General features: G+C 39.9%; 1 protein-coding gene across 3 annotated transcripts in view; it reads right to left on the reverse strand.

Annotated features, from left to right (window-relative positions):
• The window catches only part of SUCLG2 (succinate-CoA ligase GDP-forming subunit beta), a 374,531-nt gene that overhangs the window by 156,945 nt on the left and 199,241 nt on the right, over positions 1-18,345 (reverse strand). Inside the window, exon 10 of one of the 3 annotated variants that reach the window (XM_058437146.1) lies at positions 5,429-5,581. The exons of the other annotated variants lie outside the window; for them this stretch is intronic. Coding sequence (XP_058293129.1) covers positions 5,444-5,581 — 138 coding nt within the window. The 3' untranslated portion in view covers positions 5,429-5,443. Of the gene's footprint in view, positions 1-5,428; positions 5,582-18,345 lie in introns of those variants that run through there. 3 annotated transcript variants of the gene reach the window in all.

The following is an 18,345-nucleotide window of genomic DNA, read 5'->3' on the forward strand; positions in this document are numbered from 1 at the left end:
GGTAAGTCTCTCAGAATGTCTGTAATATAATTACTTTTGAAATAAGGGATCACTGATTTATACAGCCTTAAAGTTTGAGTGGACTTTAAAGATAATATAATCTATGATGTAGTGGTACAAGGGAAGAGGGGGGCTGGGGAAGAACCTGATTTGTAGTGTTTGCCAATTTCCATAGCCCAACCCCATCAATGAAAGGATGAGTATTCTTAGGACCAGGATAACTGAAAGAGTTGTTGAAGGTAACAGAAAAATGTGTAAGCATCTGCATTAGAAGCCAGGTTAACTGACTCCATGTAATCTATTTATTTTCAACTCCCTAGAATCATCTAGGAATTGTGGAAAGATACTTTGCCAAGCCTCACACCAGAGTAATAAAAAAATAACTTCTGGTGATTAACTCCTCTCCAGAAATACAAATACAAATAAAAAACAAAAACTCTCTATGTGCTTCTAAAATATCTAAGTTCAAGAACTCCCGTAATTCTTTTCCCCAATTTTATGTTGCCTAGTAAGAAAATCTCATCCCTTTATATTAACTTGGGGAATGAACAAAACATACATTAATAAAAAGCATAAATTATCATAATATTTTTAAAGGTTGTAAGTTTCAAGCATTTTCCATGTGTGGCCATGAATTATGCCTATTGAAATATTTTCTAAAAATTTGGACCTGCTTTTACAAAGATGAGACTGGTTTGTAATTAGTGCATTGATTTTATGTGAATGAGTGCTTTTGAGGTGCTTAATGAGCTAGTAATGATTAATACTTTTAACAGATTAAGAATACTTTTACTTCAATTTGTTTCTTTATTAAACCCTTTCTTATATGTAGAAAACAGATAAGTTTCAGTTAGTAGCTCAAGTTACCACAAATTCCTTGTCAAATTTACTAAACAATCCACATCCAATTTAGCTCTTTCTCCCTTCCCTCTCTTCCTCCTTTCCGCCCTTCCCTCTCTCCATTCAAATATTTATTGAGCATCTAGCAAGTACAGACTACAAAATCCAACCCAAGACACGCCCCTGCATCAGAGATAACATCTAATAAATTCCTCTAATTGTCATTCTGTGACTGAAATTGTATTCAGGACCGCATTTCTAAATTATAGTTCAATTAGTAGCTTTGTTTACAAGTCATGAATACCAGTTTAATTTTGCAGATCTTGGTGACACATGTAAGAATCTTCAAGCCATTGCACTGCATTTTGAAACTGCATAATCTGGCACGTTTTAAAGGAATCTCTGGTATTATTTTCTTTTCAATGGAATCATATATGAAGGTCTAAAGTAGACCTTCCCATTCTCTTTCTGAACTCGTTTAAGTTCTTTAATTATAACCCTGAAATGCATCATTCATCTCTTTTGCATGCCAAACATCTTCAGCATATTTCTCTTCTTTACCTTGCAGCTGATTAGCAAGGACTACAACACTGAATATCAAATATTATGATTTTTGAGTTATATGAGCATTTTCCTTCTCACAGGAATAATATGAAGAAAATTATCTCAGTACATTCAGACTTCTTTTTTTTAATGAGTATTTTCTTTTAATTCTTATTGATAGTACATTCAGACTTCTAAAACAAAACACCATTAACTGGGTAGCTTATAAACAACAGAAATTTATTTCTCACAGTTCTGGAGTCTGAAAGATCACAATCCAGGCACCAACAGATTTGATGTCTGGTGAGGGCCTCTTCCTGGATCACAGGTGGTGCCACCTTCTTGCTGTGTCCTCACATGGCAGAAGGAATGAAGGAGCTCCCTTGGGCCTATTTCATAAGGACACTGATCACATTCATGAGAGCCCAACCTCATGAGCTAATCAACTGCTAAAGGCCCCACTTCCTAATATCATCAACTTGAAGGTTAGGATTTCAACTTACGAATGGTGGGGAGAGGAGCACAAACATTCAGAACACAACAAAATTATTTAGCATGAATATATATATGTATTGCCTTACTGGTTACCTGGCTACAAATCAGGAAGTAAGAAAACAATCTTCCAATGCAGTTATTTTCAAGTAGTGGGAAACTCTTGATAGTCCTTAATAGGGGGGCCATATCAAGCCTGTGGCTCCCAAGAAGGTAATGCCTCTTGAAAACTGGTGTGTTCACTCGTCACATGTGTATCAGTTACAAATGTGACCATCCAGTTGAAACACAACTCTAGCTGTGTATGCCAGAAATATATCTAGATATATCCAGAATGCCATGAGGTACTTGGGCAAACCCCCAAGGTTGTCGTTGTCATGCATTTTGTGTGTGTGTGTGTGTGTGTATGTGTGTGTATGTGTGTGCAAATGGCTTAAAATTCCATTACTGCCTATTGTTCTTACATAAAACTCATCAAGAAAATTAGATATTAATAGGTTGACTGATGACAGCCTTATATCAATATAAATTGCTTAAAATATTCTTAGGCCTAAGTGGATGTAAATGTTTATGTTCATTCCCAATATTGGGTAAGAAGTTGACAGAGCTGCACAAAAATTGCAAAAGAAACATTCTAAATCATGAGCTCTTTAAGTACAGGGACGAGGGACGACATCTTACCCATTTACATATCTCCAGGATTTGGAACAGTAGCTGGTATATAGAGTAATTGTTGAATAAATAATATGAAAAATTGGTTTGAGATCCAGGAACAGAGTAAAGGATAGGGTTGTGGTTGCACTGGTGGTTACAAGGCAATACTTTTTTACCTTTCAAACTAAGAAAAACAAATACATAAAAAAAAGAAGGTGAAATAATTATACAGCCTACCCATGTACCCTCTACCTACCTTTCGTAGTATTTAATGATTTGCCATATTTGCTTTCTCCCTCTCTTCCTCTCTATATCTATCTCTATACAGATATATGCAGCTATACATATATAGATAGACGGATAGTTGTTGAAGCATTTCATACTGAGTGGCCTATCTCATGACACTTCACTCCCAAATGCATCTCCTAAAAATAGGAACATTGTCCTAATCACATTGCAACATGTAAGAAAATGGGCCGGGTGCAGTGGCTCATGCCTGTAATACCAATACTTTGGGAGGCCAAGGCGGGTGGATCACGAGGTCAGGAGATGGAGACCATCCTGGCTAACACAGTGAAACCCCGTCTCTACTAAAAATACAAAAAATTAGCCGGGCATGGTAGTGGGCACCTATGGTCCCAGCTACTTGGGAGGCTGAGGCAGGAGAATGGCGTGAACCTGGGAGGCAGAGCTTGCATGAGCCAAGATGGCACCACTGCACTCCAGCCTGAGCGACAGTGAAACTCGTCTCAAAAAAAAAAAAAAAAAAAAAGAAAATGAACAATTCCCTTATTATCATCTAATATGCAGCCTGCAGTGAAATATTCCCAGTTAACCCAAGAATGTTTTATAGACACACATACCCAAAGCAGTATCCATTCAAAGTTCACACACTGCATGTAGTTCTTAGGGTCTACTTCATCATATTCAGTGTTTTAGATTTACTTATTTCAAGTTTTCTATTTCTCTATATATTTTAGTCCATTTTTCCCTGAATTGTAGCAAGTATTTTCAAATCCATAACTTGAAACTGAGCTTTGTGGATTAAGGCAAAAAGGACATTGTAGATGCCTCTGGCCCATCCTCCTCACACTTTGAGTAAGTGAGGGTCTTCTGGTCCATCCTCCTGCACATCAGGTGTTATTTCACTCTTGACATACACTTGTGATGTGGGGCATAAATCACCATAAGCATCTTTCATGTTTGCCTAACCAACTTAGTTTAAATCCCATGACTAAAAAGGGAGCCTACTTTCCAGAATCAGATTGGAGGAAAAGAGGAGATTTTAAATTTCTTCCTGCTCCTAAAAATGGAATGCTTGAAAGTGATATAAACTGGCAATGTAAAATACTTTTGATGGGGAGAGAATGCAGAAATTAACTTTCTAACTTAAATAATTTCAATTTTATAATTCTCAATGTTAGCGCAAACACTATAATCAAAATTCACTATACTGTGCGCTCTAGGTACTGGATGGAGGGAAAAAAAAAAACACCGATGGGACACAGATCTTCTTAGGGAATATGGCAGAGAAAGTGAAAAAGCATGAGGAATAAAGATTTTCAAATATGGGTATCTGAAAGGGTAGGCCTTTCCATTTTGTTCTACTACCCAGTGTTTCAATCCCAGCAAGAACACCACAATATTCCAGGTCTTTACCTCCCTCACCCTGCCCTAAGGATATGTGGGGTAAGGGGCACTGTTGTGCCCAAGGCTCTTCAAATTTAACGTATTATTACCACTGTTATTATATTTAATTCTACCACTGGAAGTAGTAGGACCTCAATCGGGGTGATTCACTCCCATGATATTGATCGGTATAAGGCAGAGACTATTGGGATACCAAGTGTTAATTCTTCTTTCTTCATTAGTGGCAGTATCTCAACAGCATGTCCATTTTATAATATTTTTCAGCATCCCTTTCAACCTGGAATCATGTGATTGCTGTCTGGGTAGTGAGGTGGGACTTCGGGGATTCAGCCTGGCCTTCCTCCTCCCTTGATACGTGAATATCTTAAATTATACTGCATAGGACTCTCTCCCTTTATTACCAGTCAAATAAAAAATTAATTGGGCCAAAAATATATGGCCCATTATATGCAAGGGCTATAACATAGGCAGGTCTTGGGAATATCAGCAAAACCAAAGGAAAAAATAGGTCCCTCTATGGAGAAAATCAATGCTCCTCAAATCTAACTGAAAAACATGTTTGTCTACTCAATCCCCGTATAAGCCCTCATTCAAAGATTTACTGGAACACAGTGAATTGAATATAGATAGTAAAGGAAGATGTAGCTGATAATAGGAACAGAGTTGCCCTGTGATCCATGGTATGTGAGGGCATAGGGAAAAACACATTCAACTCAAATAAGGGTATGGTAATTTCAGGCTTCATTAGAAACACAGGGAGGTGAAATCAATTGTAAGCCAGACAGGAAAGAATCAAAATCAGTTAGAAAAGAAATTTTAATTTCAAGCTTCTAAGGAGAAACTATAAATAATGCAAGGTTTAAAACATATTAGCAAAAATACATCACGGTATCTCTCTCAAGCAAAACAGCTAAACTTGAAACTTTCTTGAGGACATTCACTTCTGAATATTTAAAAGCAAATGCACATATTTGCCAGAGAGAAAAACATGTTTAGGGGGAAAATATTAAAATGAAGTCTGGAATGATATACACCAAAATATTAATGTGGACATAAACAACTCCAGGTTATTTTCGTTTTCTTTGTTACACCTTTATGTAGTTTTTGAAAATTTTAAATTATGAATGTATAATTTTTATAATTAGATAAAGAGCTTTTGCCAAAAGAAAAACATTCAAGTTGTCATATAATAACATTGTATGCACATCAGACATGGAAGGCTCATCACAAGCAAACATTTCCCAAATATCCTCCACAAGACAATCTAATGACTTGCTCTTAATGAAAGAATGGTCCCTCCTCTCTCCAATCTCCATTTTTGGGTGCTGCTAATGGTAAAGACCAGTGCCTCTGAGTTTGTAGACTCTAGTATGGTTCTCCAGATCTTCAGCATTAAATGTATCTGGAAACAGGTGAGGAATCAGTTCAAAAGAAAAGAACAGATTTTTAATTTCCTTCTCCTAAAAATGTCATGCTCTAAAGTGATACATGGAAATGTAAAACAATTTTCATGGGGAAAATGTGCAGAAATTAACTTTATAATTTGAATAATATCAATTTTATGATTCTCAATGTTACAATTATTAGAAGTACAGAATCTCTGTCCCTAACTCAGACCTGCTTGAATTAGGGAATTGGAGAACTTATTGGGGAATTACTGAATAAAGGAATTTATTCTACCCCTCCTACTTACAGAAGATGCCCCAGGAAAACTGTGGATAGTGGTGTTATTTAAACTAAGAGATACAGAAATAAAATTATTTCATTTTTCAAAACTATATAAATTGTTTTCCATCTATATCTACTTATAACAAAAGAACAAAAGCAGCTATTTTTTTTTTAGCTGTTTTTACTGCTAAAACAGCTACTACTACTCTTACTACTATACTACAAGAGAGCAATAACATTTATGGGACCTTTACCATGCATGAGACACAGTGGTACATGCTTGGGATAGTCTATTACAATGGTGTTCTATAATGAACCATGCTGACGTTTATAAATGCCCTTGCATAGTTCCTTCCCCTTGGATCCTGGCTGAGTCTGTGACTTGCTTTAGTCCCTAAAATGTGGCAGCAGAGATGCTGAACCAGTTTCAGGCCAACGCCTTGAGAAGGCTTGGGAGTCTCTGCCTTTGCCCTCTCAGATGCTTAAGGGCCACATAGGGAGTCTGGTTACTTTGCTGAAGGGGCCCTTTGGAGAGATCACATGGAGACAGAGGGGCCTTCAACAACTGGAGATGAGGGAAGAGGCCTGCCTTCCCAGAACCTGCCAGCTGAATGCAGTCACATGAGTGAACACTGACAAGAACAGTGGAAGAATGGCCTACCTAACCCCAGGCCAGACTGCTGAATCACAAGAAAATAAAATGGTTCTATCAAGTTTTGGGGTGGTTTGCCATGCAGAAATAATAACCAAAACAGTGCTTTATAGACATTTGACTCATTTTAATCTCACAACAACCCTAAGAAATAGGCACTAATAACATCATCCTTCTATAGAAGCATTTATCCGATTTGAATAACGCCTCCTATCAATAAGTCAAGGGGGTAGGGCTTCACTGCATAAGAACAATTCTGTATATTATCAAACACAGAGCAGTTCCATTTCTCACCTGAGGGTGGGGCATTTCCTATTGCTGACTGTGTCTCATCATCTCTAAAGTAAAGAGAGTGAATAACTCACTGAACGTCTAAGATTCTTTTCAGCTCTGAAATTCCACGACTCTAAATAAGTAGCCGGTGCTTATTGTTTACACAGTGGTTTTCAACACATCACATCATACACACTAGCAAAGGTCGGAGGGGCAAGAAGCACCTTGAGAACATCCCATCCCAACTGCTCAGGCCATCTGAGTAACAGGAACCACCCCACCAGTCAGGAAGAGATGGCTGAATGCATATTAAAACACTCTAAGTATGATGCCCTTCTGGAATATCATTAAACAACTCAGTCTGTCATATGGTCCTTTGAGTTTTTCAATTAAAAAAGAAATGGCAAATGTAAATATCACCATCTCCTTTTCAGTCTGCTAATTTGTGTTTAGGAAAGTCTTCCAACAAGAAAAACACATGGTTAATCACCTTTGAGACCCAATATAACAAAGTAGCCTGGAAAGAGAAAAGGGGCTTTTTTATGATTTAAATTGTTATGTGGTCAATCAAATCTAATCTATTCTAATTTATTCACATGGAAGGCCAATTATCCAAATGCTCTTAATTCGACCTGCCTCTGATCTTGGTGACCAGTGAACCATTCAAAGGGCAGCTGTTTTGTGTATGCGTGTTTTAATATGAATTTGTTATCACATTTTTACGTTTTCCAAATTCTCAACTATTTAAGCTAACATGGCCTGCTTGACGAAGCAAATTTAAGTAGAGGGAAACACACTTAGTGCTCTTTGTATTCTGAAAAAACATTCTCTATGACCTTTCTGGAGTCGATGTACACAGAAAACCCACCAGATTCATGCTATCACCATCTGTTTGAAGGAAAACACCAGGAAGGCAGCAAATCTACTTCCCAGGCCAATCACCCCATTCCCTAAAACTATTCCATCTTCAAAACAAGCCAAAAATGCATGTCAAGAAAAACACCCATGTGTCTTTCTTTACTCTTTTTATGAAGGCTTTTGCTTGGTGATTTGCTCAAGGGTCAAGTTTAAATTTGAGTCAATTTGTTTATTTGTGATATAATGAAAAAGAAATTTACCAGGGAAGAACAGAACTATTGGAAGTACTCCATGGTAGATGACAGAAAGTATGCCAAAGCTCTTCGCACCAAGACTAAGTTACTTGAGAAGTGTATTTGGATCTTAGGAGCAAAGAAATAAATATAAGGACTTAAACATACAAAGATTTATTCTCTTACATAAAGGAACACTGGTGGCAGACAGGCCCGAGATGGTAGGATGCTACCAGGAGTCCATCAGGACCTCAGATGCCTTTGGTTTGTCTCCTCTACCATGCAATGGTACCGTTCTAAGGTTATTTCTCAGTCTAAGAGGGCTGCTGGAGCCCCTGCCATTGTAAAGTCATTCCAAGCAACAGGGAGGAGCAGGGAAAAGGGCTCCCTTCCCACCTGCTTCAGCTTCTTAAACACAGCCTTGCCAGAGGTCCCACATCACACTTCTGTTTACATATCACTGGCCAGAAAGCAGTGACGTGATTCTACCCAGCTGAAAGGGAGGTGGAACAATATCATAGAATTGACATTTTGTTGAGATTCTACTATTAAGGAAGAAAAAAAAATTGATATTGGATATCTCAGTAGGCCCTGCCTTATACCAATTAATGTCTTGGTAGTAAATCACTACTGATTGAAGTCTTATTATTTCCAGTAGTAGAACTGTAACTAAGAATAATAACAGTGGTAATAACACTTTAAATCTGAAAAACTTCTATGTAAAAGTTACAATCTGGTTCACACAATAATCACATGATAGTACAATAAAAGTGACAATAATAATGAGAGCAGAAATTAATAGCAGTATCTGTCATTTATTAAACACCAAATTCTGGGCTGAGTGCTATAATACCTTATTCTCATCAATCTTCACACCAACTTTGTGAGGTTTTCATTAACTCCATTTTATGAAGACATTGACTTCAGAGATGGGAAGTGACTTTTCTAAGGTTATACACTTCACGAGGGAAACAGAAGTGCAATTCCGTCAAAGCCCTCTTGATCACACTGGTGTTAATCACTCCCCTGATGAGGTCATTAATATCCCATTTTACAGCTGAGGAAACTGAGGTCCAAATTATCGGAGTGCTTTAATTCACTGTAATAATTGAACCAATGTTAGGATTTTTATTATAAAAATCCTAACAGGGCCAGAGAAGGACTTAGGAAATCTAGCTTCTCATCCTCGCTCTATACTTTAACAGTGATTTTGATCTGATAGTAAAAACAATACATGCCCACTGGGAAGGAAAAATTAAAACTATACAGTAAAGAAGAGAGTAAAAAGTCATCCCCAACACTACCAGTTGGAGAAAATATAGGCAATGCAAACATTCTAGTGAGCATTCTCTGGGGTTTATCTGATAAGATATAAAGAAGGGGAGGGGAAGTGGAGGGAGAGAGGTTCCATAACTTGTCTAATGTCTCTGCACTACAGAGTCAGCACTCAGGTTCACTCTGCCCAAGTGCCCAGTGTACTCTCTGACCCAAGACTTTCATGACTCATACCTTTCCTGCTGAAAGACATTCCAATTACATGCAGGATTTAAAACTCTATGACAAGGGACTGCTCTTTCTTTTCATGAGTTTTTAAGAAAATGCCTTTTAAAATTTCTCTTCCAAGCTCTGAGATAAAGAAAACTGAAATACGACCATTAACAATTTACCCACAGCATGCATGAGTTTAACGCTCCAAATGATACTCAGGGTTCTCAACATTAACAGTGCATTGAAGCCAACTCATTTCTCATTTTCTGTTGCCAACTCCATAAATCTGCTTGAAGTCTTGAAAGTATAGATTATATATTTAAGTGATTCTTGTATTCTGGCAAGTAAAAACATAAAATGTAATTCGAATTCCAAGTAACGGTATTGGAAGCAGCACAAAGATGGCATTTTGAGGGGGAAGGGGTTTGTGCATTTAATATTTTCGGAATCATATATTATGTATCAGGTACTGGGAAAACAGAGATCAATCAGAAAAGGAGGACCTTCCATCTAGTACTAGTACTAGTACTAGTATTTTCATCTAGTATCTAGGGGTCTCCAACCTGGACACTAGTATCATTTTTGGCTGGAAAATGCCTTGTTATGGTGAGCTGTTTGTGTGCTGTTGAACAGCATCCCTGACCTCTTCCTACTAGATGCTAGTAGCATACCCACTCCAAAATGACAATAATAAATGTCTCTAGACATTGCCAAATGTCCCCTGGGGGGTAGCATGGTCCCCAGCTGAGAACAGCTGATCTGGTCCATCCCCCACCAGTTCACAGAACCTGGGAAGATTTCCAAGGAGACAGGGATAACAGGCAGGCAAAGTGAGGAGGGAGAGGAAGAACATTCTGGGAGAAGGGTCTCTGGAACAGATGGTGGAGATCATGCCAGCAAGGGGAGGTAAGGTCATGCGGGGCCGGATGATACAAGCTTCTGAATCTCTGACTCAGAAGTTCAGAATTGAGTTTGCAGGAAATGGGGATTGTGGTATTATTTTACATATATATATATATATATGTATGTATGTTTTTGTCCACAGTTCCTAGCTCATAACTCCCACAGCCCCTGTTACAGCCTTTTGTTATAATGTTGGGGCACTTTAGGTCTCAGAAGCAAACCTCAAAAAACAATCTCTCTCTCTCTCTCTGAGCTTCTCCTGCCTTCCTTTCACCTGCTCCTTTTTCTCCCCACAGCAGGCTTTAGAAACTAAAAATATACTCTAATCTTCCCTCGCTTTTCTGATTATGGGTCATTAGACCCTCATTTCCGAAGGGGTCCTGTGTCATACCTGAGACGAAGGAATGCTGCACAGAGAGGCCAAGAAGCATCTGTATAGACAGGCCTTGTTGGGTGTCCCCACTCAGTCTACTAGTATTAGATCATACCCTTTTTGTCTAGTCACATTTCAACATGGCTGTCAATCATGCCCATCCAATGGACTCTCCATAAAAGGTCCAAGAGGATGGGGTTCAGGAGCTTCTGGACAGCTGAATGCATGGAGGTTTCTGCAGGGCAGTATGCCCAGGAACGGCCTAGAAGCTCTGAGCCCCTTCCCATACCACACCCTACGCATTTCTTTATCTGTATCTTCTGTAATATCCTTTATAATAAACCAGTAAGCATAAGTTAGTATTTACCTGAGTTTTGTGTGCCACCCCAGCAAATGGATTGAACCCAAGGAAGGGGTCATGGGAAACCCAATTCATAGCCGGTTGGTGAGAAACACAGGTAAAACAACCTGGAGCTTGCAATCGGCATCGGAAGTGGGAGCGGTTTTGTGGGACTGAGCCCTCAACCTGTGGGAGCTGAGATTATCTCCAGGTGGAGTGTCAGAACTGAATTTAATTAGACGATGCCCAGCTGGTGTCTGCTGCAGAATTGATTGCTTGCTTACTGGTGGGTTAAACCCCCCACACATTTGATCACAGAAGTCTTCTGTGTTGACTGTGGTGGTGTGAAAACAGAGAAAATACAGTTTGTGTTTTTCCACTCAGGGATCAAGTGTGTGAGCAGAAACTGCGGTAAAATGCACAAAAAGCAAGTCCTATGAGGTGAGTGTGACAGTGTGCTGCTGCCATTTGATTGCTTTAATTAAAGAAAATAGGGGATGAAGTAATTACAGCCCCTCTCTGAGACTGTCTTCTTAACAAGGTGGCTGAATGTCACTGAAAATTTTCTGGATTTTAAAACAGAAATACATTGACACAGAGAAAATATTCTGCAGATTGCCTAACACACAGACTACCCTCATCAATGTTAATTCCTCATTATTACCATTCTTGTTGCTGGCTGTCTTAAAGCAGGGCAGGGCACTGATGGCTGATGTTCAGCATTTCTCAGTATGGCCCAAGGAACCCTGGTGCCTTGGAAGTGTTAATAATATCTGTACATGCATACAGATGTACAGACACAGAGAATTATAATCTTTCAAAAATTTATCTTTTATAAAGGAAACTATGACAAAGGATGTAGAATAACAAACATTTATCTTCATATATTTTGTTATAAATGCTTACCTAATTTATATCTACTTATTAAATAAGGAGAAGAATATCTAAATAAAATATTTTCTTGAATTAATTTGTTTATGGGGCCATGCTTTTCCTGTTCTCTCTCAAGAGTTCCTGTTAGTACCCCACTTATACTTAATTGAGATACTGTTAGCCTGGAAAATACTGTCCTAATCAAGTTGACTGGGGCTGTATGGCAAAGGCCCTGGCTTTGGTAACCAGAGATTATGCCAGGGCCGGGGGCCATCTTGAAATAAAGAGAAAGCAAGTGTCATCCTGTGAAAAGGTCAAGGAGGAAGCCATCTCACCAGCTGTCTGCAAACCTCACTTCAAGGCAACCAGCTGACAGAGGGAGAAATAATCTCAAGGAGGTATGAAAAGAGCAGCAGGGCTAAGGAAACACATCTGTGAACGCCCAGACAATTGAGCATCATTGTTTAGGAGTTGGAGGGCCATCTCTTCCTGTGCATTTGAAGCAATTTTCTCTTGTGACATACTATGTTTTGTGTTCCTGAACATTTAACCTCTGGATTTGGACAGCAGAGACCTGGCCCAAGCCCATTCCTTTTAGGAGACCTCAAATGGTTACTGAAAGTGACGGTTTTCTAATTATTCTGTCAAGCATCAATCTCAGAAGTTCCCAGTTCCTCCATGCTCTGACTGACAGGGCAATCAGCACTTTACTTAAAGCATAAGCACCAACCTCTCCTGGACAGCAGGAGCACCGCACATGCCCAAAAACAGAAAAATTCACAGCTCTAAGAAGGTAAGAAGCCCTCAGGGGTGTGTGATTTTACAAGCGTGTGTACGCATCCTTCCTGGGAACAGTGCTTTTTGATCTGGCATTTCTTTGAAATGGGACATCCCCAATTCCAAATTTCAGCCATCATGGCTATGATTTTACATACTCACTGTGCTGCTGAAAACTCAATCAAAATGCACAGCAAAAAAGCCAGTCTCAAAGATCTCTCTCAATCAAGGCAGACCAGAGTGCTCAGAAAAGAAGCAGATGTCTACACTCCTTCAACTCCAAGTCAAAACTTATAATTCCACTTTCTTACATGCTAAGCTTCTGAGAGAAAAATGTGGGCAAAAGGAAGCATAGGAACTGTCACAATGAGAGAATATTCTTATTAATCACATTTAGGCAAATTCCATTTATTTGTTTTTCTCTAAAAGTGACCTCCATATATTAACAGATGCCCTATTTTACTTTGTCTTTTAGAAATCAGTTGCTTGTTATCTCTGAGACAATGTACAGAAAGAGAAATGAGATTGGTGGATCAGTCTTCAACTGGTTTGAAGGTGATGGTAAAAGTCTATGAAAGCTGCCAGTATGGTGCTAAAACTCAAAGAGGGCATGCATAGGGACATGGGTTATATGATGAGTGAAAGCTGCCAAGATGAATCGAAAGAGGGACTTGACAATCAATTGCCTGAAATACATTACAGGGCAAAAGAAAGTAGGGCACCTGTGGTTATGTCCCTGATATAAGAAGACAGCCACCATATCTTCAAGATCCCAGAGGCATGGAGAAAAAGTAGGTAATTCAAATGGAGGCAATTTGGAGACACCTAGACTAATACCATTAGTCTCCAACTAGTCTCTGTTTTCCTTTTCCACAATGCGTACTCTTATCTTTGTCTACGATTTCATTGTTCTGGTGCTTAAAGCCTTTCAGAGGCTTACCATTTTATCCAGAATGAATTCAAACTTCCTGATTTGGCCTGCAAGTCCTTTCAGAGCTGGACCCAGCTTCACTCTCAGCGCCTCTCCTCAGTCCTTCTCGCTCACTCTGCTCTGAAACACTCAGCGCTCTCTCCTTCCTTTGCTTTTCCCCTGCTCTTTTCATTTTGCCCCAAGTCAACAAGGTTCACTCATTTACATCATTCGGGTCTCCACTCAAATGTCGCCTCCTCAGGGAATCCCTCCCCGGCCACCCCATCTACAGTGTCTCACTGCTAAGGTCCTGAGAATGCACCTCACACTCTGAACTGCAGGCAGCACGACTGGCTGCACTGGGGGCAAGGCTATGCTTCCCCTGGGCTGCTCCCAGCCGAGTAGGGGCATCCGATCTTCCTTCCCCCTCTCCTTCACTCAGAGTCAGACCTGCATCACAGTCTGATGGCTGGGCCAGCCTCTCCTGGCTGCTTTTCCATTTTCTTTCAAAGGAATTTCTGCTGATAAAATCCTTGCACATTTAATCTTGTCTTGATGGCATCTGGGACCCTAGCATATTTATTATCATCCTGTTTTACTATCTTCTTAGTACTACAGAAAATTATCTAGTGTGGCACCCAGCAATCAGCATTTTCCATGCCCTTCAGGCAGTTCTGGGACGTGCTCGAGTTTGAGAAACAATGACCTATTATTATATGTTAATTATAGTCAGAGCGAGAATCAGGACCTGGCTGTATGAATTCCCATTCATTTCTCAGCAAGTAGTACAATTTTAATGACACACACAGTCCTTTGGTTGTATCTCTGCTTAAATACTCTGTTTTAAACAATTGGCCAGGCATGGTGGCTCACTCCTGTAATCTCAGCACTTTGGGAGGCTGAGGCAGGTGGATCACCTGAGGTCAGGAGTTCGAGACCAGCCTGGCCAACATGGTGAAACTCCGTCTCTATTGAAAATACAAAAATTAGCCAGGCATGGTGGCATATGCCTGTAATCCCGGCTACTCAGGAGGCTGAGGCAAGATAATTGCTTGAACCTGGGAGGTAGGGGTTGCAGTGAGCCGCGATAGTGCCATTGCACTCCTGCCTAGGTGAGAGTGAGAATTTGTCTCAAAAAAAAAAAAAAAAGAATTTATGCTGGTCATATTTTTACATCCATTTAAAAAGATGGATTTAATAAAATGGGCATTAACATACTAGGTAAACTGAAGGAATTTCTAGAACACTGGTTTGATCAAGGCTGACCGCCTCCATGTATCTAACTGGCTTTGTAGCTTTTTAGGCAGTAAAAATAAACTTCTCAATGTATCCCCTCTCTTGTGAAGGAAGCTTAACCTGATGTTGTGCTATTACTAACATGGAAAAGCAGTCGTGCTATCAAGATGGCATCCAGCAAGATGAGATGACACTGAAGTTTGTCGCTATCGATTTCTATGTGGCAAAACCTGGGTCTTGTTCTCCCTTTTCTCCCTTTCAATCGAGTACTCTCATCTCCAGGAAGAAATGCTACTGTTTTGGTAGGCAGTAACTGCCCAGCCACAGTGCAAGCAAGTGTGATAACGACAACATGGACTGATTACTATCAGGAAACGTATGGACAGTAAGGTATGAAATATTACCAGCTGAACATCCAAGATACAAAGATATAACCTGCTTTACTGCTTACAAAGGGAGGCAGCCATTAGGAAGTTTGCTTTCTCACATAAATCCTTGACTATCTTTCCCTGGGGTGAAAGAGTATATTACAGCTAGTCCATTAGAACATTTAGATACAAGTCAGGGTTCTGACAAGTAGGAATATTTAATTTGTTCTGAATTAAGATTTGAGAATGGGAACTTCCACTATGATATGAATACAGAAACCAAGACCTTCCTTACTAATTAATGACCTCTGGCCTACAAAGTCTTCAGGAGAATTTCTAAATGTTCTCTACAACTTTGTGTTTTCTCTTACCTCTTGAGATTGATAATATAAACACACCTAGCTACACAATAATTATCCTCCAAAACCTAAGTTTTTACTCTACTGGCTACGATCTCTCATACATCAAAACAGCAGCTCTAGTATCTTTTTATCACCTGAAATATTGAGGAATAGGAAGTTATTCAGTTTCTCACAATTTTCTTAAGCTCAAAGGGTTTGGTCAAAGCACACGTCATACCTGCTTAATCTCCAGAAAGAACAACTTTGACAGGTGAAGCGAGAAAAAAGCTGCTCCACTGCCTTCTTGTACATAGAAAAAAGATGAAATGTAAAGGCCTGCAATGACAGACTTTTCAAATAGGGTTTTAGCAAAAGAATGATGTCTTTGGAAACTTAAACTGCAATTTTACCTTGAACAAGTATAGGATAGGATATCCTTTAAAGAGATTATTTGAAAACTATAAAATATTTATTCATTCAACAAATATCTAATAAGTGACTACCAGATCAGTATAACACCATAGCCAAGAGTTAATGGAAATGAATAATAATTAAATATACAATATGGTAGGAGATGTATATGTTTTATCCTGTCATTTAATACTCATAGCAACCCTGCTGAGTTGTTTCTATTAATACACCCATTTCACAGGCAGGAAAAAGCAAATGAGTCTTAGAGGAGTTAGCTCACTTGGGAAAGTCACAGATGTAAGAGGGAACAGAGCTGGAATTCCAATCAAGGCTTACTTGTGTTTTTAACTATATGGGCTAACACCAAACTAAGTACCCTGAATAACATAATGCATGCCGTCGAGAAATGCTATTGCGAAAATGAATAGGAGAGAAAAGAGCCATAATACAGATGCCCAAATGAGTGCTACAAGAGGGGCAAAAGTGTGAAATAAAAGCAGGCCGGGTGGTGTCAAATTCTCTATGATGTGTGGGTTGAGGAGGTAGAGGACAGAGTCTGGCCTCTGAGGAGGCAAAAAATCGAACTCACTCAAACTTGTTTTCTGAGCAAATCTTCAATTTGTCTAAGACTTTTCCCTGCAGTTAGGAATTTGTTAAAAAATTATCAGCACCTATTAGGTGCCAATATAGTATAGACATGGACCCTGTCTTCATGAAGGGCACGGTCTAGCAGAAAAAGTAGGGCAGCTTTCAAAGATGGTCATGTAATATTTTCTGCTTCATACTCTTCTGCATTGCAACTTTGCCATTCTCACATTAGGAGATGGGGTCTGTTTCTCTAATCCATCCAACTCCTTGAACCTGGGCAGGACCTGTAACTGCTCCAACAGAAGATGGCAGAAGAGACACACTGTCAGTCCTGGCCTGGAAGTTTCCATTTCCTGCCTCTTGGGAGCCATTCACTATATATGATCACTCTGAGACTACCATGCTATGAAAAGGCCAACCTACACAGAGAGATCATATGGAATGTAAGAGAAAGAAAAAGAGACAGGCCAAGGAGCAATGAGATGCCAGGCATATGAGGAAGCCATCTTGTGTGTCCAGCCCAATTGAGTCATCACATGGCTCTGGCTCCATCCATCAATGACTGCAGCTGCATAGCAGACTCCAAGCAGGGGCCACTCAGATTAGCCATGTGAACCCACTGAAGCATGAGAGGTAGTGATAAATTGCTGTTTTTAAGCCACTAAGCTTTGGGGTAGTTTATTAAGGAAGCAATGGATAACGGAAACAGAGCTGAATACAAAATTACCTGTATGACTACATAAGTAAACAAGAAAGAGTATAATTTGAGAAATCCTAACAAGGAACATGCCCTTGCCTTCAATCAGGTGTAAGGAGCGCTCTCTACATAATTACATTACAAGGCTCTCTGCATAATTACATTCAGCTAAGACCTGAAGAGCAAGTTGAAGAAAGAAAAACATGAGAAGGGAAAGTTTGGGGCAGAAAGAACAGCTCAGTCGAAGTCTTGAAGATGGAGATGCCCTCACACATTCTAGGAAGGGAGAGAAGATTAGCGACCAAATTAAAGCAGATGGATAAAAATGGGCATGAGGTAAGCTGGCGAGTTGGGCATGGGCTAGCTCATACAGTGTTATAAGCTATGGTAAGCATTTTGAGCTATATCCCAAAAGCAATGGGAGCTAAGCAAAGGGATGGAAGAAACATTTGTGACCACTGTGACTGTCATGAGGGATTCAGGAAAAATCAATGGGGAACCTAACGGGACATAAGTTCTTGAAGATCAAGGAGAGGATGCCCTGAAGGGAAACTCAACCTTTACCCTAGACCTCACATGACTAGGAAGTTCTTAGCTATAATTTATTTTAAAATAATTTTTTTTGGCTGGGTGCGGTGACTCATGCCTGTAATTCCAGCACTTTGGGAGGCTGGGGCAGGTGGATCACGAGGTCAGGAGTTTGAGACCAGCCTGGCCAACATGGTGAAAACCCGTCTCTACTAAAAAATACAAAAATTAGCTGGGTGCAGTGATGTGCCTGTAGTCCTAGGTACTCGGGAGGCTAAGGTGGGAAAATCACTTGAACCCAGGAGGCGGAGGTTGCAGTGAGCCGAGACTGTACCACTGCACCCCAGCCTGGGTGACAGAATGAGACTTCGTCTCAAAATAATAATAATAATAATTTTTTTAAAAAGATTATGGGCCGGGCACGGTGGCTCACGCCTGTAATCCCGGCACTTTGGGAGGCTGAGGCAGCCCTATCACCTGAGGTCAGGAGTTCGAGACCAGCCTGACCAACATGGTGAAACCCCGTCTCTACTAAAGATACAAAATTAGCTGGGTGTGGTGGTGCATGCCTGTAATCCCAGCTACTCAGGAGGCTGAGGCAGGAGAATCACTTGAGCCCAGGAGGTGGAGGTTGCAGTGAGCCAAGATC

Source organism: Hylobates moloch, unplaced genomic scaffold, assembly GCF_009828535.3.
Source record: "Hylobates moloch isolate HMO894 unplaced genomic scaffold, HMol_V3 SCAFFOLD_4, whole genome shotgun sequence".
NCBI classification, from domain to species: domain Eukaryota; kingdom Metazoa; phylum Chordata; class Mammalia; order Primates; family Hylobatidae; genus Hylobates; species Hylobates moloch.